This window comes from Lichenostomus cassidix, chromosome 2 (assembly GCF_008360975.1).
Source record: "Lichenostomus cassidix isolate B80296 chromosome 2, HeHo_3.0, whole genome shotgun sequence".
Taxonomy (NCBI): Eukaryota; Metazoa; Chordata; class Aves; order Passeriformes; family Meliphagidae; genus Lichenostomus; species Lichenostomus cassidix.
Window position 1 is genome coordinate 109,511,842 of NC_139482.1, and position 27,993 is coordinate 109,539,834.

The 27,993-nt window shown below is 41.1% G+C and overlaps 1 protein-coding gene and 1 long non-coding RNA gene across 24 annotated transcripts in view; one reads left to right on the forward strand and one right to left on the reverse strand.

The window, feature by feature from the left end:
- The window catches only part of DTNA (dystrobrevin alpha), a 220,283-nt gene that overhangs the window by 140,993 nt on the left and 51,297 nt on the right, over positions 1-27,993 (forward strand). For all 23 annotated transcript variants that reach the window (XM_085052775.1, XM_085052776.1, XM_085052774.1 and 20 more), the window contains 5 exons: positions 11,966-12,179; positions 19,131-19,216; positions 20,628-20,782; positions 24,982-25,087; positions 27,076-27,242. In XM_085052775.1, the coding sequence (XP_084908901.1) occupies positions 11,966-12,179; positions 19,131-19,216; positions 20,628-20,782; positions 24,982-25,087; positions 27,076-27,242 (728 nt within the window). The remainder of the gene's footprint in view (positions 1-11,965; positions 12,180-19,130; positions 19,217-20,627; positions 20,783-24,981; positions 25,088-27,075; positions 27,243-27,993) is intronic.
- On the reverse strand, positions 25,395-27,181 carry LOC146441964 (uncharacterized). Its single transcript, XR_014850104.1, has 3 exons — positions 27,058-27,181; positions 26,852-26,969; positions 25,395-25,588 (listed from the first exon to the last, which is right to left on the reverse strand). It is a non-coding gene; the product is annotated as an uncharacterized LOC146441964 (long non-coding RNA).

Genomic DNA, 27,993 nt, shown 5'->3' on the forward strand with positions numbered 1-27,993 from the left:
TGTATCAGAGGGAAAAAGGAAATTATTGATGAAAGAAGGATGTGGTACAAGTCAGGCTTGGCATTTGAAGAAGCCTACTACTGGAGAAGATGTTATCACTGTAATAAGGACATCCAACATGAAGACATTCTGCCTTTTCCAGGGCAGGGCTTTGGCACTGTTTGCCTGTCACATGTGATCGCCTGGACAGGACATCCACACCGCCAAATCTCCACTCACATCACGTTGATTCGACTGAACACAGACACAAGGCCATTTTAGGGAGACAGCTGTGGGGATGCACCGCCTTTGATTCATGCTATCTCCCTGGATATTGTGCCAGGAGAGAGTTAAAGTGTTGGAGCAGCGTGGCTGCATTTAAAACACACCCGGTTAGTGCCATCCTGTGGCGAGGAGCGCAGCGCCAGCAGCTCTGGTGCATCATGTCCCGCCGGCTGTCGGGGATCTCAGCTGCTGTGTCTTGCGTTCTTACACACCATCTGAGCTGTGCCAGCCTCTCACATTATGGCTTCCTCCTCGCATCTTCAGGCATTCCTGAACTTCTGCTTTAATCTCCCAAGTAGGAGGGCTCAGACGTGGCATCTGATTTTCCTCTGGAAACATTTGTTGAAAGTCTCTGTGATTCAGTTGCTGTATTCAGTGTCAGACTCACCAGATCTATATTTTATAAATTGACATGAGAACTCAAATGTAAGGCAAACTGACATTTTTTTAAGATAAATGAGAAAGCTGTTGTGTATCGTAGATATCTGTTGACCAGTTCTTATTTCCTCATGAGTGCTTTGGTTATTTGAAAGCTGACACTTGCAAAACCCTTTTGAAGGAAGTATTAAGTTAGACTGAGGCCTGATCATACAGTGCCTCAGAAAAAGCCTTTCTCATTAAAATAGTTTTATAGTGGGATTGCAAGAATAATAGAAACACAGTCTAGAAATACCATTGTCTTTTGAAGAGGGGGTGGTTTTAAAGTTTCTGACTATGGAATACATGTAGCAACAGGTCTGCTCTTTGCAGATTGGTCATTAATTCATAAATATGTTTAACTCTTAAAATAAGAAAATTATGTGTAATCAATGGATTTAAGCCATGTGACTTCTTAGCAACAGTGCAGAGTTTTAATTCTTTCCTGGCTGTCATCAAAATACTAAGAAGCTTAGAGTTAGATTTTTTTATTATTTAATTTCATATATGTCATACTTCATTCATCATTTCAAATAAATTATTTCAAAGCACATTTAGAAAAAAAGGAAACACTTTGCCAGCATCTGGGTGACAGGTAGATGACAGCAGTTTCCCAGCCCAGCACTCAGGGTGGATCACCCACTGTTCCCTTTTGCAGAATTGACTGTCATTACTGCTGCTCCTTGGGGAGACTGATGGCTTCTGCCACCCACAGAGAGCCCTTCAGGCTTAGGTTAAATATAGGTAAGACAAGATGGTCAGGAATTGACAGCAGGGGAAGAAGGAACTTATATTGTAAATTAAATTAATGTATAAGAGAAAAACTTTACTGGAGAATTTTATACACTCATACACCTTGGTGGACTTGTCAGGTACCATATGAAAAGTGGGAAGACCACATTTCAGTGTATTGTTAGCCTAATGATTATTCCTCATTAGCAGCACTTGACCTGTGCTGTAGTGATCAGAAAATCCCATGAGGTTTTAGAATAACTCATTTTACCTTCTGGGAACAACATAGGTAAAATATAATAGGATGCAAGCCCAGGTATGCAGACAGGGGAACTTTAAAACTTCCTCTAAATTTTCAGTTCCTCAGTTGTACACGTTGTGTCCTGCAGATTTCCAGACACCCAGCAGCCAGGTTTGGCACCCCCTCAGGAATGTCTTCTGTGTGTGCAGTGTGCAGCTGGCTGGCACATGCACAGACAGCCCAGCTCCTGGTGGCTGGGACATCATTTGTCCCATGTGGCATCACATGGACAGGTGATCTGCATGAATCCAGTGAGTCCAAACACAACTGACTTGCTCCATATGCACACTAGTTCAGGAAAAAGCTGTTTCTCTTGGCTGGTGTAAATGTTCAGTTCCTAACCCAGGCACTCCACCTCACCACTGGGATGGGGAGGTAGAGGTGAAAAGCCTTATTCCAGCTTCCTGCTGAGCCAGTGCATACCACACAGCTGTGCAGTCTCACAGCACAAGCAAAAAGGTGAGGAGGAGGGGGAATGTGTGCAGCTGGCTGGGGACTAAATGGAACCATGGCCTCCCTCTGACATCCCTTGGCCTTCAAGGGAAAGCAAAAGGGAACACCTGAGCACATGGAGTGCCGTGAAGACCCACTGTACACGTCACACAAAACCTCTTGAGGATGTGGAGGACTCTTTCTCCAACATTCAAGGGACATCAGGGTAGGTTCTGTGTTTTTTTATTTACTACGTGTTAGAAAAGGGCCTTGGAGCACAGCTTACTTGCGCAATGATTTTAGAGAAAAGTCAGTGGGGCAACAGTGATTCCTCTCCAGTAAGAGTTACTGTGGTTTTGAGTATAGGTTCATGGAGGACATCACAGAATCACTGAGGTTGGCAGGGGCTTCTGGAGAAAACAGGGTCGGCTACAACAGATTGGTCAGGATTTTGCCCTGTTCAGGTTAGATTCTTTTCGAGGATGGAGGCTCCACAGCCTTTGTGGGCAACATCATAGTGTTTGAAAATCCTCACAGGGAAAATATTTTTCTTATGTTTAATTTGTGTCTGTTTCCTTTAGTCCTCTCACTCTTCTTTCACTGGGAAGAGTGAGCTCCATGTTCTCTACTCCTTTGCATTGGATCATGGAATCATAAAATATCTTGGAGTGAAAGGGACCTTAAAGATCATCTAGTTCTACATGCCCTGCCATGGGCAGAGGTGCCTTCCTCTAGACCAGGTTGCTCAAATCCCCATCCAGTCTGACCTTGAACACTTCCAGCAATAGGACATCCACAACTTTTCTGGGCAACTTGTTCCAGTGCCTCACCACCCTCACAATGAAGAATTTGTTCCACATATCTGATCTAAACCTAGTCTCAGTTTAAACCCATTCTCCCTTGTCTTATCACTACATATCCTTGTGAAAACTCCCTCTCCAGTTCTCTTGAAGGCTCTCTTCAGGTACTGGAAGACTGCAGTTAGGTCACTACGAAGCCTTCTCCAGGCTGAACATTCCCAATTGTCTTCGCCTTTCCTCACAGGAGAGGTGCTCCATCCCTCTAATTACGGTGGCCAGATGTTTATACACATTTGTAAATCCCCCCTGAGCCTGCCTTCCTGTAATCTGAACAGTCCCACCTCTCTCAGCCTCTCTCCATATGCTCCAGTCCCTTCATGACCTTCACTGTCACCAGGGCAGAGCAGAGAGCAAGGGTCACCTCCCTCCACCTGCTGGCAGTATACTGCCCAGTGCAGCCCAGGAGGATGCTTTAAAGGCATATTGCAGGTCAGCCTGTTCTTCCTTTCGATGTTCAGTACTCTGTATTTTCATTTGTTGCCCTTCCTGAAGTTCCTGTTTGCATATTTCTCCAACCTAGTGAGGTGCCTCTTCATGGCAGCCCAGCCCTGGTGTATCAGTCACTCTTCCTGGCTTTGTGTCACCTGCAAACTTGCTGAGGATACTCTGTCCCGTCATTCAGGTCATTAAGGAAGATGTTAAAGAGTTGGATCAGCTGCCTAGCAGGTGCCCAGCTATGCTAGAAATCACTGGGCTGTATGAACATTGCCTGGCAGCAGAGGTGAGCAAGGGAGGTAGATGACATGACCAAGAGACATGGGAGCAGGAGCAGGAACATAGAGGACGTTTCCAGGTACAGACTGAGCAAAGGTTCAGATTTTGGGCTATGAGTAGTCTGGATATGCCAGGCTGTGTAGAGTGACAGCTGTCACCAGGTGTACCTGCCAAAGCGTAGCTCATTTTAGCCCTGAGCAGAAGCAACGCCTGGTACATTTTCTTGTAATTTGGCATTCAGAGAGTGTAAAAAAGTGCAAAAAAAGTTCATTGCTGGCAGCTTGATCTGCATAGTGGTGGGATGGGCAGGTAAAGGTTTCAGTCATCGCACTACAGCTAACTGACTTGAGAGGCAGCTTGGCCACCGACAGGTGTAGTTTAGAGGAAAAGCCTGGCAGCAGGAGAGAGAGATCCAAACAGAAAATGTGAATAACTTCCCAGGGCTTTCTTATCAATGACGATGACAAATGGCTCCAATACCCTGATTTGGGATGGGTTCATAGATTCTAATGAAAAAAAAGAAGAATCATGTAACATATTTTATAATACTTTTAGGATTGTTAGATAAGGAAGCATAAATCTTGGCCTTTTAATGAAATCCACCTGAAAAACCTGACATACAGTCAAGTGCCATTGATTTCAAATTACAGTACAAGTATGCTTAAACTCAAGCATGTGTGTAAGAGCTTTGCTGGACTAAAATCTTTATGATGTGTATAGTAAAATTTTGGAAATAATATAAATTAATATTTCTTTAAAAGTTTTTCCTGTATTCACCAAGAAAGGAAAATACATCAAGGAGGATTTTGGTCCTAACTATCACTTGGGCATGTTAAACTTATATTTACTTAGACCTACTTTATATTAAATAAATTTGAATTGATTGTTAAAGCCCTAATTTAGTCACTTCTTATGTTTGATTAAATGTTATCTCCTCTTCCATGTTCATTTAGTAATAAATGGAGAGATAACCTTGTAAAGTTCATGGTTCGGGTGTAATACAAAAAAATGAAATAGAACAGATGAGAATTTTTGTATAAGTAGATCCATTTAATGGTAAGAAAGCTTAAGCACACAGGCTGGTTTTAATTTTTTTTACTACTTAAAAGATAAACTTCACTACAGTTTTTTCTTTTTTGTGTTTGCTTAGGGCAACATCATTTCTTGACAGCTCATGTTTGAAGTAATCTACCTCCTTTGAGATTAGTGATATATCCAAGATTATCTATATCTCAGCCTTTCCATAATTACAAATTGCATGATGGAGAGAAAAATTAGTTTTTCACTGCATAAGTAAATATTAATTTATTTGCTTTGAGTTGAAAAAAAAAGAGTGCAATCCATCTCTTCCCTCTCATTTTGGCTATTAAGATACTGTACCTACAAAAGAGAAAATTACTTACTGCAAATAAATTAAAGTTACTAGTTGCAATAAAAAATAACGTTGTTTTTTTGAAGATGAAGAATGAAGAACCTAGGAAATGATTGACGAAAAAAGGTCGGATCACGAGCAGTAAATCTGACAAATGTGTGTATAACAAACATCATAATACTGTGCTAAATTCTCTTTTCTCCAGATACGTCCAGGGTACGTCTCTTGCACAAATTAACCTGTTGACAGAGTTGTAGCTGATGGAATTCTGCACTGTAACTAGTAATTGCTAATTTTCATTATAAAAGTAGTAAAAGGTAGTAGTAAAAGATATTCTGAGCACAGAAAATAGGTAAAGGCAGAAGGGCAGGATGTAAAACTTGAAGGGTAACTGAAAACTTTTTCATTTGAGGAAAATACAAAACTCCTTTCAAACTGAGCCAGCCATCTTCATCCACCCTTGCATCCTGCAGGGAGAAGGCTGATCAGTTCCGTCTCAATGCGCTGGCAACAGGCACTCTCCAAATGTTGTTTCAACAGCTGAAAGAGTCCATTGAAGGAAATAACATTTGCTGTTTGGAGTGTATTTTCATGCATTAATTTTAATTCTCTGCAGTTCAGCCCGGGTCTCGTCCAAGAGTGCATTTTTGGTAGCGATTGCTGTGGAGTGAATGGCAGCCATCTGTAATGCTCCTCATCTGCATCGTCCCACTTCTGTCTGGACACTGAACTTTATTTACATTCACTAATCATGGTCCATTATGAACATGCTCAAATACTAAACCTTCTATGATGCTGTTTAAATATTACATAAGGTCCAAGAAGTTAAATTACCAGAAAGGGTTTCCCACAGAATATGTAGTAACACAGAGCTTTAGTTCAGCTGTGGTTTTGGAGATCACTTAACAGAAAATCTAAAGGGAAACATAGTTTAGCAATTGCTTATGGATATTGTCTGCATTTTTTTCAGACATCAGGCAAATGAGTGAGATCTACACCTGGGTAGCTGTGCTGTTTAGTGTGTGAGGCCTTTCTGAAGAGTTCATGAAGATTGGCTGGGTTTCATGATTTTTGGTTGCCTTATACCACACAGGAACTAGATATAAGCAGATTTTACTCCTACTGCATAGTGATCATCTGCTGGCACTGAAGAAACAGCTGACAGATTTCTCTAGTTTTCCAGATCTGTTTCTGAAGGGGCATCTTTCACGTGCTGAGGCATAATTCACTTTTCAGTGGGAAATGTGGGCAAAGCAACAAAAGCAACAACAGCAATTAGAAGTTAAAAACAAACTTTTGTAGTTTTTGTCTCTTGAGGGAATTCAAGGCAGATTTTAGGAGAGAGAAAACTCTCCTGCATTTATATGCTGCTTTGTTACTCTGCAAACTCTTCTTGTTAGCATCATAGTAACATGTAGGAATCAGATTTGGGGTTTATTGCACTACATGTTGTGCAAAGAAAGTAAGGAGATATGCCTTCTTCAGTGAGATTAAAACAGTCTCAGGAATGGATAAATAAATAAATGAGCATAGCAGGTATTATGGAAAATGGGTAGAAGATGAGGAATGTAAGCTTATGCAAAGTTTGCGAGGTTGACGTTCTGTTATTACATTAAAAAGAATACAGATACCACATTAGCTATAGGGATAAATTTCTATTAGTACAGATAAGTGGAGCTTGCAGAGTCCTGTGTTTTACTTTCCCTTTTGCCAATGTTCATAGGTGGACTTGGAGGCATGATATAATACGTAAAAGTTTGCTTACTATGTGAGTAAGCTTAAAAAATAATAGAATTTGAGGTGATGAGTAGGGCACTACACCTGAATGTATCTGCACACGGTCAAGCAATACAAAGTAAAAGGTAATGACTATGACAGGATCTGGTAGCTGTTCATACAGATTGAAGTATTTATTATTCATATTTATATAAAACCTGAATTATTCTAGGTCATGAAGTAGTCAGACTAGAAAAGGCATCTTTTCTTAATGTTCAAAGAGGAAGGTGTGGGATTCAATTCAGTTAACTTTACCGTCTCCGAGGTTACATGTCTCATGTAAACATGTTGCTTTAGGCTTTGTCAGTAGTCAGTGAAGAAATATGGGCAGCTTCAAAGCACTGTTCATCCCACCTGTCTCCCAACAGATGCTTTAAGGTGCTTTTTTCTATCACTGACATGAGAGGGGGCCTTGATCACCAGTCAACAGTAGACGCTTAGTTTTTTACATTTAATTTAGCTGCATGATTCTTGTCTTTAACAACTGACTTGAGTAAAGGTCAGAGACTTCAGTTGTCTGTACAGCAGCCTACCAAACTGTCCTTGTGATTTTGAGCTAGACATTTGATCAGGTATTTTCAAAATTAGTAGTTCTTGTTACATGTCTGGCTCACGTCCATCTTCCATCTCCTCCTTCAGGAAATATTACTTTCCAGCCTCTTAGATATATGCAAAATTAATGAACAAAATTCAAAATAAAATAGTGCAGTAGGATTGTTGTTTATTCAGCTTCAAGTGGAACCAAAGCATTTCTGGAGGAAAAAAAACCAAACAAACAAGTAAAATTATTTATAGCACAAATACACAGCAGTTCCTTGAGACTAATATTTCATGGTGGGTAGGGAACTCTTACCGCTGTGTAATTTCCAATAAGTCATTTTCCTAGTCTTGTGCCCTACCTTTCTGGCATACCAGTGAATATCAGGAGAGCTTATGAGGTTTTCAGGTTAGAGTTAACAATAAAACCAGTAATTTTCTCTCAGATGTGTTTAGTATACTGATGTTATTAGTCCCACGTCTGCTAGCCTCTGGACATTTTCCTTCCCAAGGCCATCATCAAAACTAACTCTGGATATGACTGTGTTATGAGAAATAGAATATCAGTAGGAAAACAAAACAACAAAACCCCCACATTAAAATCTTACAGCCACATAGTATCAGCACTAGATCATGTGAAGAATAAAGACAACAGCCCCCATTTCAGCCTCATTCATAGTGCCAACTCTTTTGCTCCATATTCTTTTATTCAAGAATTTTTCACTACTAGGCTACAAGCAATTAAAGTTTAATTACTGCGTGAAATTCTCACTGTTTGGGAGTCTGGATGTCTGGTTCTTCCTCCCTGGGTAACCTTTTATCAGTACTAGGGAAACCATCACAGTTTCCAATGGCTGCAGAAGTGAACATGTATGGTCAAAACCATTTCTGCACAGACTGCTTGGAAGGTACCCCAGCAGCTCTGATGACATGAGCTTGTTACCCTTTAAATTCCCCTTTTCCACTCCCATGCTTTTGTCTGCTGCCACGCTCATGAACTCCCAGATAAGCAGTCTGTCTCCGTTTATTCTTTTCCCACCAGCTCTAATATTGCTGATTTTACGTCCTTATTCGGTATTTATGGTAAGGTTGTCCTAATAATTTCTGCCTTGGTCAGTAGTGCTGGTACCCCTGTTTGTTCTGTTTTCTTGGATTGCTCTTGTTAGTGGAACCTCAAGTCAAGACAAGCCCTCTGCAGATGGCATTACTCTTTCTTTTGCTATTTGTTAGGCCTGGTAATTTCTCATGTTGTTATCTTTCTACAGTTCATGTTTGAAGGCTTGCACTCATAACCAGAAGCCAACTTGGTGAAACTGCTGGGGGGCAAGCATCTTCTTCATGTCTGAATGACCAAAGACATCCCCCATGGCCAGTGACAGCCTGCATGGCCATAGACCTTGAGGGAAACATCCCACTTTACCTTCTGTTTTCTGCCTGTCCTTCCCTCTTAATAAGGCCACAAAATACATGTCTGTGGTGCAGCCTGTTCCTGTACCTTCTGGTGTGTTGCTCAGTACTTCTTGTATTTTCCCTGACTGCCTTACGTGGTGGAATGCTCATTAACCCTTCTCTGCTGGACCAGACAATGGCCTGCTTTCTGGTGACTTCCTCCATTCTCTGGCCTCTGAGCCATGTGGAAAATCTGCCCAGAAAAGGTCACTTACTATGTGCCAGCTGTCTTCCTGGAGATTGTTCAACTCCCATTTATCCAGATTACCTCTGTGACAGTGAAAACTGATTGAGTGGGAATGGGAATGACTGCATTAAAAGGATCTGAGACCCATGCCAGATTTTTTATGAGGAAGTAGCTCTTCCACCAGCTAGAAAACAAACAGGAAGAGTTCAGAGGTTGTATACTCCACCCACCCAGCTGTAGTGGGTTGACTCTGGTTGGATGCCAGACACCCACCAAAGCCTCTCTGTCACTCCCCTCTGCAGCTGGACCGTGGGGAGAAAATATAATAAAGGGTTGAGATAAGGACAGAGGAAAATCACCCCCCAAATACCATCACAGGCAAAACAGACTCTGATTAGAGATGTGAATTGAATTTATTTCTAGCAAAATCAGAGCAAGATAATGAGAAGTAAAAGAAGACCTGAAAAACACCTTTCTTCCACTCCTCTCTCCTTCACAAGCTCTGCCTCCTCCACCCCAGTGGCACAGGGAGACATGGAATGAGGATTATGGCCAGTTCATTACAGGCTGTTTCTGCTGCTGCTCAGAGAGAGAGTCCATCCGCTGCTCCAGCCTGGGGTTCCTCCCGTGGGAGAGAGTTCTCCATGAGCTTCTCCAGCTGGAGTCCATCCTATGGGCAACGGTTCTCCACAAACTGCTGCAGCATGGGTCACTCTTTCACAGGGTGCAGTCCTTCAAGGACAGGCTGCTCCATCATGGGTCCCCCACAGGGTAACAAGTCCTGCCAGGAAAGCTGCTCCAGCATGAGCTCCTCTCTCCACAGCTCTGTTGGTCCCTGACAGGAGCTGCTCCAGCATGGGCCTCCCACAGGGTCACAGCTTCCTCTCAGGCACCCACCTGCTCTTGTGTGAGGCTCCTCCATGGGCTACAGGTGGATCTCTGCTCCCTGTGGATCTCCATGGGCTGCAGGGGCACAGCTGCCTCACCGTGGGCTGCACCAGGGGCTGCAGAGGAATCTCAGCTGCAGTGCCTGGAGAACCTCCTTCCCCTCCTTCTACACTGATCTTGTTATGTGCAGGGCTGTTCCTCTCATGTATTCTCACTCTGCTATTCTCTGGCAGCAATTACAACTGTGAAAAAAACCCTTTTTTCTTCTTCTTAAATATGTTATCCCAGAGGTGTTACCACCATTTCTGGTTAGTCCAGCCTTGGCCAGCAGTGGGTCTGTCCTGGAGCCATCTGGTATTGGCTCTGCCAGACATGGGGGAAACTTCTGGCAGCTTCTCACAGAAGTCACCCCTGTAGCCCCCCACTACCAAAAACTGATTAGGCAAACCCAATACATCAGCTTAATTCAAGATATTTTGAAGGCAACCTGCCAATATACAAGGTTGCCTATAGAAGGTTCTTTTTAATACAAAGGTAAAATAAATACTTAGGTGTTGCAGTGAAACTGTATCTTGTACGTTTTCAGTTATTTGCTAGGGAGCTACAAGAAGAAGTGGAAAATTGCCTTGTCTGCTCTCTAAAGTAGTTGCTGCTGCTGTTACTACTCATCTGTATGGTGTGTCTTCCTCTTTGGGTTTACACACACAGTAGCAGGGTGTTGGAGGCTATTTATTCCTGAGACAAAGCAAGGGAAACCCAATCACAGGGCAAAATTCTAGACTAAGTAAAATGACTGTATCTCATTTCCTTATCCATCTACTATCAGCTTACATTTCCCTGCCATCAGACCATCATGTCATATTGCAGTCTGAGATGACACCTGCAAACCAATCAAGTAAAAATATAATGAGGAGGATTAGAATTAAGTTACTCTGTCCACCAAAAAAAAGAAGTAAAAAAAAAGAAAAAAAGCCACACATACAGGTGGCTCTTGATACATCGTAAGATACTGTGTAATACATGCTGTGTAATGAGAACTATGCTGTAGTTTCTCTGGTGAAAAAAAAAGACAATTTGCACCCTGGGCCTCCTGATTTGTTTCTTACTGACGCTTTAGTAGGACAGTAGTTTATATTGAAGATAAAGGGATGAATCTTTGAGTTCAGGTTTGAACTAAATCCAGCTTTTAAATCACTGTAAGGGTTTCTTTATTTTTGGCACAGTCCACCTCTTCTGGAAATGGCAATCCATGGCAATCATACTGCCACAAAAACAGTGCTGTGCAAACAAGGTTTCTGTTTGGGTACAATATGAAGGGTGAATAGAGATTGTCCTTTAAGCTGTCCTTGTAGGTAAAAACAGCCCCCATCAAATTCTGCTCAGACCAGTACTTCATCAAAGAGAGATTTAACAACTCATTTGGCAAATATATTTAGAAGACAGAAAATATGACTTTCGGATCACTTCATTATGTGTTATTTGTTTAAATGTAGCTTGTCTATCCTGACTCAATTACAATTCTGTTTCTATAAAATATTTTGCTTTCCATACAAATTGCTGAAAAGAATTTTCAAAATGTCAGTATGTGATAAGCACTTAGTATTCGTAGGATCTTCTGAAAAGCCCATCTGCTATGCAAATTAATATCTAAGAGTAATTTCTGAATGGGGATTCATAAAGGCATGGTTCAGAAAAACAATTAGCATGTGTTTACCTTTCAGTGATTTCAGTAAAATACAGACTTCTTTTTGAATACTTCATACAATGAGGAATGATTTCCTGAGCTGAGGTTGTACTCATTACAACTAGTAATATCAATATATTGTTTGCTTATTAACAGATTTGAATTTTACTTGCTCATGCCTCCACCAGATTCAATTCTCAGTGACAGAAAACACATTAATTCATTTAATTATTCATGAAGCATGTTGTACATGGTTATGTTATTCCCCACCCTGTTGGAGGAGGTGACTCTTTTTCTCAGTTGCTCTCGGGAGCACGTTTTCCCAGCTGAGTCTCCCTGTCCTGTCCCCTAGTGCACCTGGTGGACATCTGGAATGTGATAGAAGCCTTGCGGGAAAACGCCCTGAACAACCTGGACCCCAGCATCGAACTGAACGTGGCTCGCCTGGAAGCTGTGATTTCAACAATCTTCTACCAGCTCAACAAACGGATGCCAACAACCCATCAGATCAACGTGGAGCAATCCATCAGCTTGCTGCTCAACTTCCTGCTAGCGGCCTTTGATCCGTAAGTCTGCCTTTCTTCCCTCCTCTCCCAACTGGGGAAAGGATTTTACTTCCTCCAGAAATATCTTTGGAAAATAATTGAGCAGGCTCAATTCTGTCTCAAATAATGAGCATGTGAATAGTGCTAACTAGGGAGACAACCTAAATTAAGGGCCTCTGCTTTCCCTTCTTTCGAGCCAGATTCAGCACAACTGTGTTTTCATCCAGCTACTCAGACTTGTTCCAGTTTATATCAAAGAAGAATTATCTACAGAAACAAATTCACATGCTCTTCTAATTTGGCTTGTTGTTTATTGACACACCAGTGGCTGACACCACTGCAATGCCTCTGCAGCAGTGCCATGGGTTAATAGCTCATTATTTTGAAAGACCTCATTTCCCTGCAAGTTCTTGCAGCTGTAAGCAATTTTTTTTTCTGGCTTATGCCAGTGCAGCATGATTTTGAGACCACGACAGAAATAGGATTAAAGACCTGGAGGTGATGAAATTCATGTTGTTTATTGCTGCATGGGACTCATATTACAAAAAGAACAAGTTTGAGATAGAGCAAGCCACTTACATTAATGAGTATTCTGTGCATACCTATTACAGTTTCTGAATACGTAGTTGGCAACCTGTACTGCAATATTTGCAGTCCTCAGAATTGAGTTATTGGAGGGCAGTGGTTAAGTCTGACAGATGCAGATGTTGTCGCTCTATGGCTTATGGCTTATATTTTGAAAATTCATCAGCAGAAAACACTGGCCATGACACATTAAAATAAGGATGCTGCCCCTCTCCCCCTCTCTCTTCCCAGTCCTCTCTCTTGCTGCCCTGGTGCTGGGAGTCAGTGAGCACCTCTCAGTGCCAGACCAGCCGGTGGCTCAGTCACCATGGCAACAGGGAGAAAAAGTAGATGTTCCACATGAGAACGCTGCACTCAACCTCTCCTCCAGCCCCTCTGAGGGGAAGAAAAGAAGCCAATCCATTGTGAAATCATAGCCTTCAGGAATATTTTTCTCCCCTCAAGGGCAATAAAAGAAGGAATAGGCATTTTAATTCATACCATTGTGGCTGTGACAAGAACATTGAGGGATGCTGAAAATGGCCAGATGCATTTATTGCTGCTTGCCACTGGCGTGTTGCTTCCCGGCTGATAAACATGGCAAAAGACCCTGGATTGTGAAAGCAAGACCTGTGATAATGTGATTATTTTGTAGCTCACTGTAAAGGGGTAAAGATCTCAGCTACACAGCATGGCTACTTGTAGCAAAATACAGTAGAGGAATTTAGTCCCCTGGAGGGAATCAGAGAATGTTTTTAAGGGGGTGAGGTTTTGCTTTCCCTGAAAACATCCCAAGTGCTGTGGTTCATGACCTGTTTCTGGGCTCCCATCAGGCCCCCCCCCAGGGGTGAGGAAGCTGTGACCTTCGTTCCTTTGTCAAGCAGCAGCTCAGTCTGTTGTGCTGCCTCTGAGTGGAGTGCATGGGATGCGCTTCCCAGAAGGACAGAGACACCCATGGAATCCCTAGGAAGAGGCTCCCAGCTCTGGGGTCAGGGACTAGCTGTCTATCACCCCATAATAAATACACCAAACATATGGGATGAGGATCAGGTGCAGTCTGAGATACCTAAGTTCAGGCTTCATGGAGGTACATATCAGTGAGGTCTCTCTACTGAAATGGAAGTCTAGACACCTGTCACAAATACAGACATACCAGTTAAACATCTGATTCCCCAAATATGCCCTACCCTTTAGCATGGCTCATATTATTGAAGTTTTGGATTGGATATTGGTTTAACAGCCACAGGGGATTCAGGTTGCCTGGTTTCTGGGAAATGGAGGGAGGTGGCTCTACAAGTGACAGGGACAGTGTGAGAGCTGCTGGGGTCTAACCAGAGCTGCTGTCTCTGCTTCCCATGTTGCTCCATTCCCTCCCCTCCAGTGCAGAAAGATCATTCTCTGCTGAAGGGTAGAAGTCAGTGGAAGGAGGAGCAAGGTCTCTTCTTGGGGTCTCATGTTCAGAGAGAAGCAATGCTTTGCATGCCATCCAGAGGGGCTCAGCAGGCCAGAGAAGTGGGACATGGCAATCTCATCTCAGGGGGTTTAACAAGGCCAAGTGCAAAGTGCTGCAGGTCCAGAGAAGCTGCTGCAGTTTCTCATATGCCGTTTGCAATCCAAAGATGGTGGAGAAATGGAGTCTGCAACCTAACATACATGAAAGGACCACAAAGGACAAGTTGTTTCATGTTTTAAAATCTAGTAAGCCTGCCACTGTCTTTTATTTAGTTCCAGTTAATATATATGATGTTCTTTGTGTACTAAGTTGGCTGAAAATCCTCCAAACTTTAAACAGAGCTAACAGAGCTTTTTCCTTCTTTTATAGCCTGCTCAAGACCTGGCAGGTTTCTCTGCCTTCTGGCAAGGCATGTTCCCCTAGGCCTGCAATACAGATGTCTTCTCAGGAGCTAAAACTTGGCGAGCAAAACATAAAAGGAACCACACTGTAGTGCCATGGCATGTGGGCCAACTTGGCCACTGCCTGTGCTGAGCTTACATCCCAATTTTCTTTATGGTTTTTTCATGGCCTTGGGGATTCGTTAATCCTACAGATAATTATATTTCTCTGCTGCTCAACCCTGAAGGGAGGAAAAGTGAAGAAAAATTATAGTGTATAGAATTTCATGTGATACTGAATGTGATATTCCTTCATGCAACTAAAAGTAAACTGAAGTACAACCTTATAAAACTGCAAGTCAACAAATTCAAAATTCACAAACAGAAATACTTCTCCAATTAATTTATCATTAGTTTGTAGAAGTCAACATCATGTGGTAGATGACCCTGACAGACCAAAACCAGTGAGCAGAATGAAGTGATCAGGCTTTAAAAAATCTAGACAGAAACATCCTGATCTACGTTTTTAACCACACATTAAAATTGAGCAATATCTTTTGCTTCAAGGCCTAAGGTGATTAGCTAGCTTTATGAAATAATAGCACACTTCCTTCCCTGTCATGCCAAATACTACATAAAAAGTTGACAAGTTCAAACCTCTCTGAAAAATTCATCCCAGGCTGGTGTCAAAGCCTAGGCAGCAAGGTGGAATGTCAGCCTCATTCAGCCGAGTTGTTCCCCAAAAGACTCCTTCTAACCAGACTGTGAAATATTCCGTGCTAGATCATCTCCATCTATTCCTGCTGTAAAGTTTAACTGATAAGAAAACAGCTGGATTTTCTCTGTTCCTTGACATGCCCTGTCCTGTGAAGGGAGTTGCGGGCCCTGGGCTATGAAATAGACCCTGTCAGGCTGGGGGGGCTTGACTTCTACAGAGAAAAGTGGAAATATTCATGCCCTTGTTTAATCAAGTGAACATTTGAATTATACTGATTTCAATACATAAATATGATCACTATCTATTTTGGAAATAAAACTTCTTGCTCATCCGTCTATTCAGCACAGTAAACTGTTTAATTCCCTCTCCTCTCTACCTTTGCTACTCATTGAAAGCCGCAGAGGCTTTTACAAAGGAAGACAGCAAAAAAAAAAGAAAAAAGCATTTCAGAGATTTGGACATCATGCATTTTGCTCTCCTAAATGAAAGAATTTTGCTCGATTTCAATAAAATTTAAAATTTAATCTTTGAAACCTCTTTGTGAAAATGGGCATTTGTAATTACAGCCTCTGAGATTTCAGAATTGACTACCTTGATTATGGTGGGTAGTAACCAATCACTGAAGAAATTTTTTTTCCTTTGCTTTTTTGCTTTGGAAAAGATACCTTAGAGCACTGGGGGAGCACCACTTCATGCCTCAATAATGAGACAAATCATATTTTCTTAATGTCCTTTTCATGGTACGCATTTGCTATTTCTAAAGATGTGGTGATATTTCTTGATAGATTTCCCCACCCTATGGCTGTCTCAGTATGGGTATGTCTCAGCTGGAGATCCTGACAAATGACAGTGTCATGTATTTGGTACCACTCTCCTTGGTGACCCAAAAGGCAAAATCAAGCCCTGGAGCTGGGCTTGTATGGACTGTGGATTTTGTCAGGCAGTCTGTGGGGTTTCCTTGCGCTGTTTGTCTGTCTCTGCAGCTAAGCAGTAGAAGCAAAAACCTTCTGCTCTCTCTAGTGTCTAAAAGCATGTATTATTTAATGCCTTTTTTTTCCCCAAGCAGCAGGAGATAACCTTCAACCCTGGCCATCATTCCCTTCCCTAAGTACTCCATCTTGTATTGTTGCTAAGTGCACATCAACTTCAAGGTTTGCTTTTGACATCATTTATGCTTCTAGTGCTTTTTTTTAGGGATCTGAAGAGTAATCTCAGTAAGAGAGGTGCTATATAAAATCAAAATATTTTCTGTGCTCTCCTATTTCCACTAGTAAAATTGATTTCTCTTTGCATTATCCAGCCCAAAGCTGCTTTCAGGGAACCGACTTCTACCAAGATCTTGCTGCTGCTGTGACCCACTGCTTCATCATTTGCTTTTGCACAGCAAACACTGCGAGACCCCAGTGCTGCCAGTCAAGGGCATCTGTAGTGCTTAGACATCACTTAGGGCACTGCTGGATCCAAGGGATATTGGCGAGTCTTAGGCCCCATTACCCTGTCTGCTCATCAGTCATATGTATTTAAATATGCATGTGTGTATCTGCGCTCACAAACACACAACACAGACAGACAGACATATTTAGAGGGCAAATTGGGGTTATGCTGGCTCTTGTGATGCTTTTAGGAATGCAAATGACCGATGCAAAATACAGTGTCAAAACCAATCAAATCAAACAGAGCGATTGAAGAGATAAACGAAATCTTTCCTTTTTTCTGTTCCTCTGTTCCATAACCATTTGAGTATGGGAAAAGCCAATGGCTCTAGGGTGGAAAGCTGAAGCCAAGTTGATATGTGTCTGCCATGCCAGAATATAATCCTATTAGTAAATGTAACTAAACCTCCTGGGAAAAATAATCTAAATCTGAAGCACTTCCACATGGGCTTTTTTTTAATCTCTAAATCTTCTATTGCTTCTTAATAATGCCATTGCTTCTACTTAGCTTTTTTTTTTTTTAGTATAAGAACTCTTAAAGGCAGATGGAAACCTCATGATGAAACAGTGCAGAAAAATTCCTAAGGGTCTAAAGGGTAGCATGCACACAAAGAATACAAAATGATCACATTCTCAGTCATAGCAGTGCTAAGTGGTTTACACAAATCAGGATCCAATCAACAAAGGATGGAAATACAGAAGCCTGGAAATTCCTATGCTGTGTTTTTAATCTTATGAAGCCAGTCAAAGGGAACTCAATGTAATGAAAATGTGCACAAAAGTCAGCATTAAAGAACATAGTAAAGATTCCTTTTTTAAATGCTGAAGTAGTGAATTTATTAGTTTTTGCCTGTATTTCTGGTTGATTTTCTGGCAAAAAGCAGAATTTTAAATGAGTATAAAGGATAATTAGAATTAATATTTAGTGTTATGGGTTACATTGACCTAGAACTAAATCAAATTCAATGAACTTTAAAGATTATTAGCTAGTCAAGCTTGGGGAACTGACTCATTTTGTAAAGTCTGGATGACTTAATGAATGTAGCAGGGAAGCATGTGTGTACAGATCTGAGTATACCATTCATGTCTGTCTTACACATATATGTTACTGCATTAGTCTGGTTTGGGATTAGCAGAGAAAGAGACATAGTCACAGGCTCTGTGTCTTTCCAGAATCTGTTTATCTTTTCATTCTGATCAGACACAATTTTCTTCCTTAAAATTATGAGTGACAATGAACAGAGTAATTTTAGAAATCTTGATGAAGAGCTAAATTCCCATATACTAGTATTGCCAGTGCAGTTAGACCATCTTAGGTAGGACATGATTGTATACATGAAACAAGAAATCTCTTATAAACATTACGTTCCCTGGTAAACTGAAGATCACACAAGCTCCATTTCCAAAAACTTACACAAAGCTTTATTATCTAGCCCTGTCCTTAGTCCCATCAGTAGAATTTAGAAGGAAACATGGCTGCCATTTTGCTAAGCTCACAAATATTGGTTGTCTCTTTTTTAAAGCATGATGATGTGTTCTCACTGATGTCACTAATTAATATCATTAATTCATGTGGGAAGCTGTGAAAGTAATACCAAGGAGTTTGGATTGTATATGGAAGTTCCTCCAATGCAGCTCTGGAATCCTACTGCCTTACATGATTGCCTTACTGCCTTACAGTATGATTCAGAGAATTCAAAGAAAAAGCATATTTTACCATTTGGATGTCAAGAAAATTAACTTTAAGAAGCAGATGAACTTAGGAGAACATGTTCTTTCTTATCTTTGGAAAGGGACTGAACACTAAACTGGGGCTGATAGGTTTTTTAGGGGCTGAGAGTGCCATGCACTGTGTGAAGTCATGTTTTACTCACGCAGCTCAAATAAGCAAGGGTTTCTGTGATGGTGGGTGGGCATTGGGAACCATGGCTCTAGAAGGAGAATGAGTATCATTTGAAAGGCAATTGTAGGACCTACTAACAGGTACAGATGAAGTTTGTGCAATGGTATGATCCCTTTCCGCTTTTTCACTTTCATTCCCAGTGTTAATTTTTTCACTTACTTGCAATCTTCTAGGGCCGAAAGATTCCCAGTGCACTTAGGATAGGGAAACCATGAGTATGATAGGTGTCTCCAAATGCTAGTTTCACAAATAGCAGTAGTAATTATCACTGTAATCTATAATGAGATAAACAGTTTAGTACTGAGCTTCACATACATAATAAATCTGCTCTGAGGTCTTTACAGAACATTGTACTGATGTGTGTTCCCACAAAACAAACTTTATTTTAAAGGTCTTATTTCTGTGTATGTCAATCCACATGTATTGTGCATTACAATAAGGGATGTCAGAAATATGCATTTTAATTTAACAGATTCTCATTAAACAGACATATAAAATGTCTACTTTCTACTTTTGCACAGGGAAGGACATGGTAAAATTTCCGTTTTTGCTGTCAAAATGGCCTTGGCAACTCTTTGTGGAGGAAAAATCATGGACAAATTAAGATGTAAGTGATGTTTTTTACCTATTAAAAATTATTATTGTTGGAAAAATAACAGTGCAGGTAGAAAAGAGGGAATTAGGATAAGTTAGAGATTCATGGCTGTGTTTGGGAGTTGCACTATATATATTTTTTTTCCATTGGGGTTATTGAATTTGAAATACAGATAAGTGCCTCAACATCATGAAGCATCATTTAACAATTTCTTCTGATTATTTTTAATAACATCTCTGTCCTTTCACACCTAGAAAAACAATATATTTATGTACTATTTATACTTTCTCCCACAGGGCGTTCTTATGCCATGTATTTTGGTGAACAGACTCTCATTTCACAGGATTTATTCCAAGTTCCTCAATAGCAAAGGCATAGTTTACTTGTAGCTGCAATGGAAGACTTTCTGTTTAGTGATATGATGTCTGTAGCTCAGGACCAGAACACCATTTTCCAGACTTTTTGATCATAAAACCTTCAGATTCCCCTAAGCCTTCTACCTCAGCCCAAGAAAACTGAGTTTAGAAATTACTGTTGATTAGAGTAGACAAGTAGAAATCCCAGGTGCTGATTTAGTCTTCCAGATTTGGTTCCATTTTTTAATACATTATTTCTGTGTGGAAACTCAAATTCAGACTGAACTGAAGTTATAAATTATAAATTGAGCACCATTTGTTCCCTAAACTGCTTTAAGAATAGGAGCTGGGTCCATCCAGTGGAAGGCTGGAGTACAATGATGATTTTTTGGGTCAGCAGTCCCAGAGTCCTGTTGTCAGAATTTCCCTTCCAGGTTCCTGGACATGAGGCAGCTGACATGACAGCCTGAAAAACAATAAATGTTCCTTAGTCAGAGATCTCCTGCTGAGCAGAGGATAATTTTAAACAAGCAGAGAAGTAAGGGCTGACAAACTGGCATCTCTGCAATAATAAAAGTGTGATATTTTTATACATAAAAAAAGGGAGAAGAGTGAAAAGTAATGCATTTGCAAGACCTTCAGTGCTTTGTGTGTCCAAGACAATAATAACTGACTTAATGAACCCATTGTCAAGATTTTGATTTGACATGGTAAGCTGGCAGTAGGCAAAAAGCTGATGTAGCGTATCTTGTCAAATCAGAGCCTTCTTATCTGATTAAATTACTGCCTCATGCCATGCATCAGGCTTTGCTTAAAAATGACCACACACAAAGAAAAAAATCAGGAATATTTTAGTAATAAAATCAGCTACTTCTTAATATGCAAATAATTATTCTTGTTTTCTATTGAAAGAGAATAGACTTAAAGATGCTAATAACAGGGGTTTCCTTAAGCCTAACATGTTTAGTAATCAGATTCTGTTTCAAATCAGATGATACTAAACTCTGAGCAAATCTGTAGCTCACACTGAAGATGCTGTTTTCTTTTCTTGTCTTTTCTGTGCTCAGATATTTTCTCCATGATTTCTGACTCCAGCGGGGTGATGGTTTATGGCAGATACGACATGTTTCTGCGCGAGGTTCTCAAGCTGCCCACCGCTGTCTTCGAGGGGCCTTCATTTGGTTACACTGAGCAGTCAGCAAAATCCTGTTTCTCACAACAGGTAAAAGAAGAGACACAGGATCTCAGTCATCTCAATCTCGCTGTTTTACACATATGTGCCCAGGAAACACAGGGCTGGATGAGGAAAAGATGCACTCTGCTGATTTCTGGCGTGTAGGTTTGGTGCCTTCAACAGGAAGCTGGTTTCTGTAGGTTCCCCATATAATCAGAGACAGAGAGGCTTAGTCAAAAAGTCATTCAAAACAGGATCGTGACTTTTGCATTCCTAAATTAGGGAACTTCCTAATTTAAGCACCTGTTACATATATACATTTAGGGTTTTATATATATTTGTACCCCCAGACATGCAGTCCGATGCTCAGTTGGTGTTGGTATAAGCATACACAAGACTAATTTCTCCCTACAAAGCTCAAGTTCCTCCAAAAAAATCAAACTTCAGGTTTTCCCAGTGACACACACACAAGTTTAGGAGTGAGAAGAAAACCACCTTAAAACATTTTTGAAAATGAGAATCAGTATGTATTAGAAAATCCCGAGTCTCTTGCCAGTAACACCAGTGAGATAGGGTCAGGAAACAATGAATTTATCCTGAAGAAAATACAACATTTTTCCTCGACTCAACAAACTCCATAGGTACACTGAGTAGAGTACATTGGCTTCAGCTACTACATAGCACTCCAAAAGATTCCATAATTGTGGCTGGTTGTCCACTTCTCTAGTGGAGAAGGAGAAAATTCTTCTGGCTCTTGCCACACATCACACTGTATAATTCCATAAATACATAGTAGGGGAATATGCTGAAACTGGGACATTGTTAGAAATAAAGTTGTATTTTCCTTCTCTTTATCCTTTCATTTGCTGACTGAATACTGTTGAACAAGTAAGTTCAATGGAGCAGGAATAGCGTCATTTTCATGCAAAATAGAGTCTCATTTTTTTACTCTCACAGTTTCATCACTAATCAATAGGCACTCCAGTCAACCGAAAGGCAATGTTGAAATTCATTTATTGAATCATCTCCCAATTCATTTTAAATGGTAATGTTTGCATATGTGAAACTAGTCTTGTTTCACAGAGGGAGACTTAAAACAGCACTTCACCTCATGTTGAAGAATTTACGTGAAGTGACTTGTGGTAGTTTTCTGTTAAAATAATGGAAGAGTGCTCTTGCATGGCAACAGGGCATTCAAGCTTTGCATGTTGGACATGCTGTTACTACAGATAAAAAAAGGAATTTCTTTTCCTGAAAAAATGTATTTCAGACCTCATTTTTTTTATCTCAGTAGCCATCAGAGATGGCACTTGCTTTGAAATTGCATCCAGCTGAGTGGACCAGATGCATTAAGCTGCCTTTAGAAGCAACATCTTCAAGCAGGCATTAGATGGTTTTCTTCACAAGTTCCACTTAGAGCTAACAAGAGTTAAGTCTCTGACTGATGTAGGTACACAGCAGGTTTACATAGCTGCTGTTTTACATCTGGAGGCAGCCAAGTACTCTTGTAAATCTAGTCTAATATTTCACTTAAATTGACTTTATGTAGTTCTCATTACATCCTCACTAGGGATGAACCAGAGTTTCGAAATGAGATTCAAAAAACCAGATCATTATGACACCATTATAAATGGTATTTACAATCTTAGTCACACTTAAATCTTTCTTTCACTCTCTTATATTGCACATAGCATTATCAGAAGTTGATACCTTGGATAAGTTTGGCATTGTCACTTGTTATTCTCACTATGGATCACTTTTACTTACCGTAAGCATTTCAATGATCTGTTATATAGACATTCTTTGATTTCAGGGAAAGAAAAAATTCTGGGAATGATCTGCTCATGGTGTCAAATCCATTTCAGTTTACATCTGAAGGGACTTTCCCTATTGCAGAAATGTTTTATTATTCCCCATTGTACTGGTTTATTTGATCAAACCATGTATTTTCCTCTGCCTGTGAGCCACTGCTAGATTGAATGGCTATTCAAAGTAGAAACAACAGTGTTTCCTCATCAGCAAATTTGTGGGACAGAAATGCCAGAGCAAGTAACTTAATGTTTCAGAATACAAATCTGTGACTCAAAAAGGAGTTTTATCATCGTCACTTTCCCCATAGGTAGGATTGATGTGATGATGTACAGTATTTGTATTAAATAGTGTTGTTATTATTGTAAAAACCGCTCAACTTTTTTTAATCCCAAACTAAAAAGATAGACAGTAACTTCATTTTCTTAGCACTTGTCTAAGTGTTATTCCACAAACCTAGGCTCCATCTGTGTGTGATGTATATTTAGAAAACAGCTTTCAGTTTCAACTTTCCCAGCAGCTGAAAGAAAATTGCAGGAGGAAATTGTATGGAAATTGCTCTGACAGTGTCCTTTTAAGGGACACTGTTTTCTCTATTCCATAAAATCAGTGATCACCAGAGCAGTTTGGCCATAAAGCTGTCATTGAAGCTAAGTTGCCTTACTAGGTGCCAATCAGATTTTTAAGTTATAGCTGCATTCAAAAGCCCACTGCATTGTGGAAGAGCTGTTCTTTCCTCCTCATCTATTTGCTTGTTAGACTGGTTGTGTTCATCCCATCAAGAGCAGAGGGAAGACCTAAGGCTACTCAGCTCTGCAGTATGTGGCACTGGAGATCTCTTCTTTTCCTGGATTTCCTTCCACCTTTTTTTCCCCCCTGTGTTCTCAGTTCTGCTGCAGATAACACAGACATTTGCTGGCAGCACTGGTCAGCAAAGCCATGCCAAACATGCACAGCAGAAAAAGAAATCCACATCTCCAAAAGAAAGATCCTTTTCTGTGAGCTGATGCTTAGCATATGATGCCTGTTTGGGAAGTGGTTATTCACTCTCAATGGCTGGGAAGATAATTCATACAACAAGCAGGTGGTAGTGTTTGACTGGACTTTCACACTGCAGTTATTGTGGGGAAAGGTAGTATTCCAGTGAGATTTAGAGCTCATATTCTGGCTACTTCTCTTCATTAAGGAATCAAGACCATTTTCACAGTAGCCTGAGGTATTTTCTCCTAGGGACAAACAAATTTTTATCTTTCCAAATATTTGGTAGTGTTTCATCCTTGAGACTGCTGCAGTGTGAGATTTTTCCATTGATCACTCAGTGTATAAGAGAAATAATTATTTTATGTACATCTGATAGTAATTGTGTATAAATGGAGCACAGATACTCCATCTAGAAATCTCAGCTCTTAAAAGAATTCCACAACATGTGGAGATGATACATGTCAGTGCATAGCTGCTGCTTAGCTTCCTCATGGGGTAACCCAAGTTCTTTAGCAAGTTAAAGCAGCAGCTTATGCAATCAGATATGAAAATTTAGCCATCCCTTTGGATATGGGGATACTACTTAAATATGTATGTCTATAAAATATATCTGCATATATTCTCAGCAGGGCTCAATATTTTTGCATCTTAAATTTTATTTAAGAAAGGCTCAGTTGCTGATTGAAAAAACAAATGAACCAAGATTTGTGATTACTTTTTCCAGACACCTAGGAAACTTAAGGCCCTAGATTGCATTTCTAAAATCAACAGGGATATCTTAGAATTTAAATATCTTCAAAATTTAAAGGGGCATAGATCTCCAAGTGCTTAAAGGCGTGAAGAGTTTAGAATAGTTGCAGTCCCTGAGTGTATGCAAACATGCCATCCCACGATCAGAGCTCACCCATAACTAGTTGCCAGTGCTCCTCAAACAAGCATAGTTTCTTAAATTACAGTAACAATTGTGGTCTCTCTTTACCCTGCCTTTCTTTCGAATTTGTGCACCCTTGCCAGTATTTTCTTTCATTTGCTTTTTTGGAGTACCATCAGCAGTGATTTTTCATTTGAAAATTGGTCATACACAGTGATGCCCTACATGCACTTGTACTTGTCACACGATACTCAGAACAGATGAGAACATGCAGAGTTGAATGCCACCCTTAATCACAAAGCATCTTCAGGCAGTGACTCTAGAAGAGTCTGGAAGTGAGTGGGAGTTAAGTGTCTCCAACCCAGCCTTGTGAGAATGACTGCTAGTCATCACTTGTAGCATTGTACTGACTAAAAATAGTCTGGAAAAGCTTTGCTAGTATCACTTGTTCTTTTTAGTAAATCAGGACTACAGGCAAACATTGTTGGAAACTTATTCCCAAGTGTTTCTGTAGAGATAAGATAAAATAATTTTGAGATGTCTAATTACTGATTTTTTGTGTGTGTTTGTTTGCTTGTTTGAGCAGAAAAAAGTCACATTAAACACTTTCTTGGATACTCTCATGTCTGATCCCCCGCCACAGTGTCTAGTGTGGTTACCACTTCTGCATCGACTGGCAAATGTTGAAAATGGTAAGTAAAGAGATGCTGCCAAAACACAGTTACAAGAATAAACTTTGGTGTGATGATTTTCACACTCTGTAAATTGTTTTGTAAAAGCTACTGTACTGGTTTCATTGACTCCATGTGCTATTTTTACAGTGACTGGTAAAATACTTGAAGAAGTCTGTTGGTCATTCAGCCAGGAACATGGCTTAAATTTTGCTGTGTTCAGGAAGTTAGTTAACCTGATCATGTCTCCTCCTGTGCTCTGGACAAGCAAAGAGCAATAGGACTTGATCCATTCACACACTTGTATTTGGTAAACTACCAAGACCAGAACTTTTATTAGCTATGACATATGGCAGCAGAGAAGGAACAGCTTGGCAGTTTCCATTCATGTAATATTCTTGGCAGGAGATGTCCAGTGCAATGCAAAACAGCAGCCAAAAGGTCCTTAGGAAGGATCTCCTCCTAAGTCTACACTCCAGACCATATCCTCTGAAGAGGAAGTCCCATGTGGATGGTGTGCATCTATTTTTGGTGATAAAAGGAAAAGGAGGAAAAGTTGTATGTGTTCTTGTACTAAACAAATCCCTCTTCCACTGAAAGGCACAAAGATGGATGAGGTGATGTTCCCAAGTACTTTTTGGCTACAGGGCAACCTATCTATCCCACCTTGTACAAGTTCTTGTCATCCATCTGTGTCCCTCACCAGCGTCACAGTGTTTCCTAGCCTAGAGCAGTAACCCTTCCTGCTGCAAAATTCTGGCAAGGAATTAAACCCCTGACACATTTTGCACTGATCCAAATTCTCCCAAACTGAACCTTATGACAGAAAGGCAGAAGGTGCCTGGGGACAAGGGGATGTTCAGTACCCTGTGGTAGATTTGGTACATGCTGTAGCAGGGGAAGAACAGAAATAGCACCATTGCCCAGAAGGTGCTTCAAAATATCTCAGTTGGTGCTTTAGCATCCTCAGTGATTTGCATCCTTTGTCACTATCTGCTTATGAACAGAGAGCTGGACCACACAGGTCACTTCGATGGCCAGCTTTACAAATCTGAGCAGCCAAAGCCAAGTGTTCAACTCCAAGTATTGGCACCTGAATGACAACACTTTTACAGATGAGACAGCAGTAATTAAGAGACAATAACATGTCTAAGTACACTTTCATGCTCTCAGTGGTCATATAGCTGAGTTTGACTTTTTCTCCAAGATGCTTCAGCTCCTTAAAGCACAGTGAAGCTTTCAGCTTCTCCCAGTAGTGCAGCTGCAGTGGATTTTCCCACATACAAATTTCCTCTATCATAGAATAATTTGGGTTGAAAGACACCTTAAAGATCATCCAATTCCAGCTCCCCAGCAGGGACCTTCCACTAGACCAGGTTGCTTAAATGCCCATGCAGCCTAGCCTTGAACACTTCCAGGGATTGGTTATCCACAGCTTTTCTGGGCAACTTGTTCCAGTGCTTCACCACCCTTCACAGTGAGTAGTTTTTTCCTAATAGCTAAGCTAAACCTACTCTTTTTCCATTTAAAGCCATTCCTCCTTGTCCTGTCACTACATGTCCTGATAAAAAGTCCCTCTCCAGCTCTCTTGTAGCCCCTTTAGGTACTGGAAGGCTGCTCTAAGGACTGCCTGGAGCTTTCTCTTCTCTAGGCTGAACAACTCTCTCAGCCTGTCTTCATAGGACAGCCCTCATCTTCATGGCCCTGGACCCCTCTGGACTCCATCATGTATTCTGTTAGACACTGAACACATTTTTTGCTGCAGTGAGTAGGAGGCACAGATACCAGCTCAGAAATGAAGAAGGGTTTGGTGCCCAGCGTAGGAAGTGTTGCCCATGGCTCAGCACAGGTTGCTCCAATTTCACAGGTCAGAGCTGTCAGCAGCATCCAACGCTGCAGATTGCTTTAAACAAAGAAGGGAACATGCTTCAGTTTGGGGCTTTGTCCATAAACTTTTACTGGGTGTTTCTTTGTTTTGGTTTACGGCTCACCATTTCTTTCTCCCGCAGTCTTCCACCCCGTCGAGTGTTCCTACTGCCACAGCGAGAGCATGATGGGGTTTCGCTACCGCTGCCAGCAGTGTCACAATTACCAGCTCTGTCAGGACTGCTTCTGGAGGGGCCATGCCAGCGGTTCCCACAGCAACCAGCACCAAATGAAAGAGTACACGTCATGGGTAAGGGAAGGCTCCTGCCTCGCTGCAGACTGCTTTGCCCTCCAGCCATCAGAGAAGCCCCCAGCCACAGCTCTGGGCAGCTGTCTGGCTCAGGGGCGCCGGGAGCCGGGCTGACACTTTGGATTAGTGACCCTGTCTGGAAGGCTCTGGCCTTGGAGGCCATCGGGAGAGCGTGGAGGTGGGAATGGTCTTTTCTGGGTGAGGATCTGGGGCGCCTGTGACGGTGTGTGCTGCAGTGAGGGCAGCGCAGGAGGGGCTGGCAGCAGGGCACCAGGCTCATGGCAGCTTCTCCCGTTCCCACAGGACTCACGGTAAAATCCTCATTGGCTTGCTCTATTTGGCTACGTGTAAATGAAATGATGAATACTTAATGCTCATTCATCAATATTTTCAGTTGAGTGGCTGCAGCATATGCGTAGCATTTGGGATGATTGTGGCACTGTAGATTTGAGTGTGGTCACAGGCTTAGATCCACAGTACTGTTCACTGTAGAGAAAAGCTCACTTCGGTCTTTTTGTTGTTAATCAAAATAATGCAGTGTTTTTTCTAAGCTGAAAGAGAAGTATCAACAGCTGCTGGAACCTTAACCTTCTGTGAAGGGCTTCAGACCTGGGCACTCAGCTCTCCATGGACTAGAGCAAAGCCCCAACAGAACGCCTTGGTCACAGAGCATCAAAATCCTTTGGGGTTCAAATCCAGAGATCAGCAGAAAATATCTAATTAATCTCAAATATTTCAGAAGTATATTTTT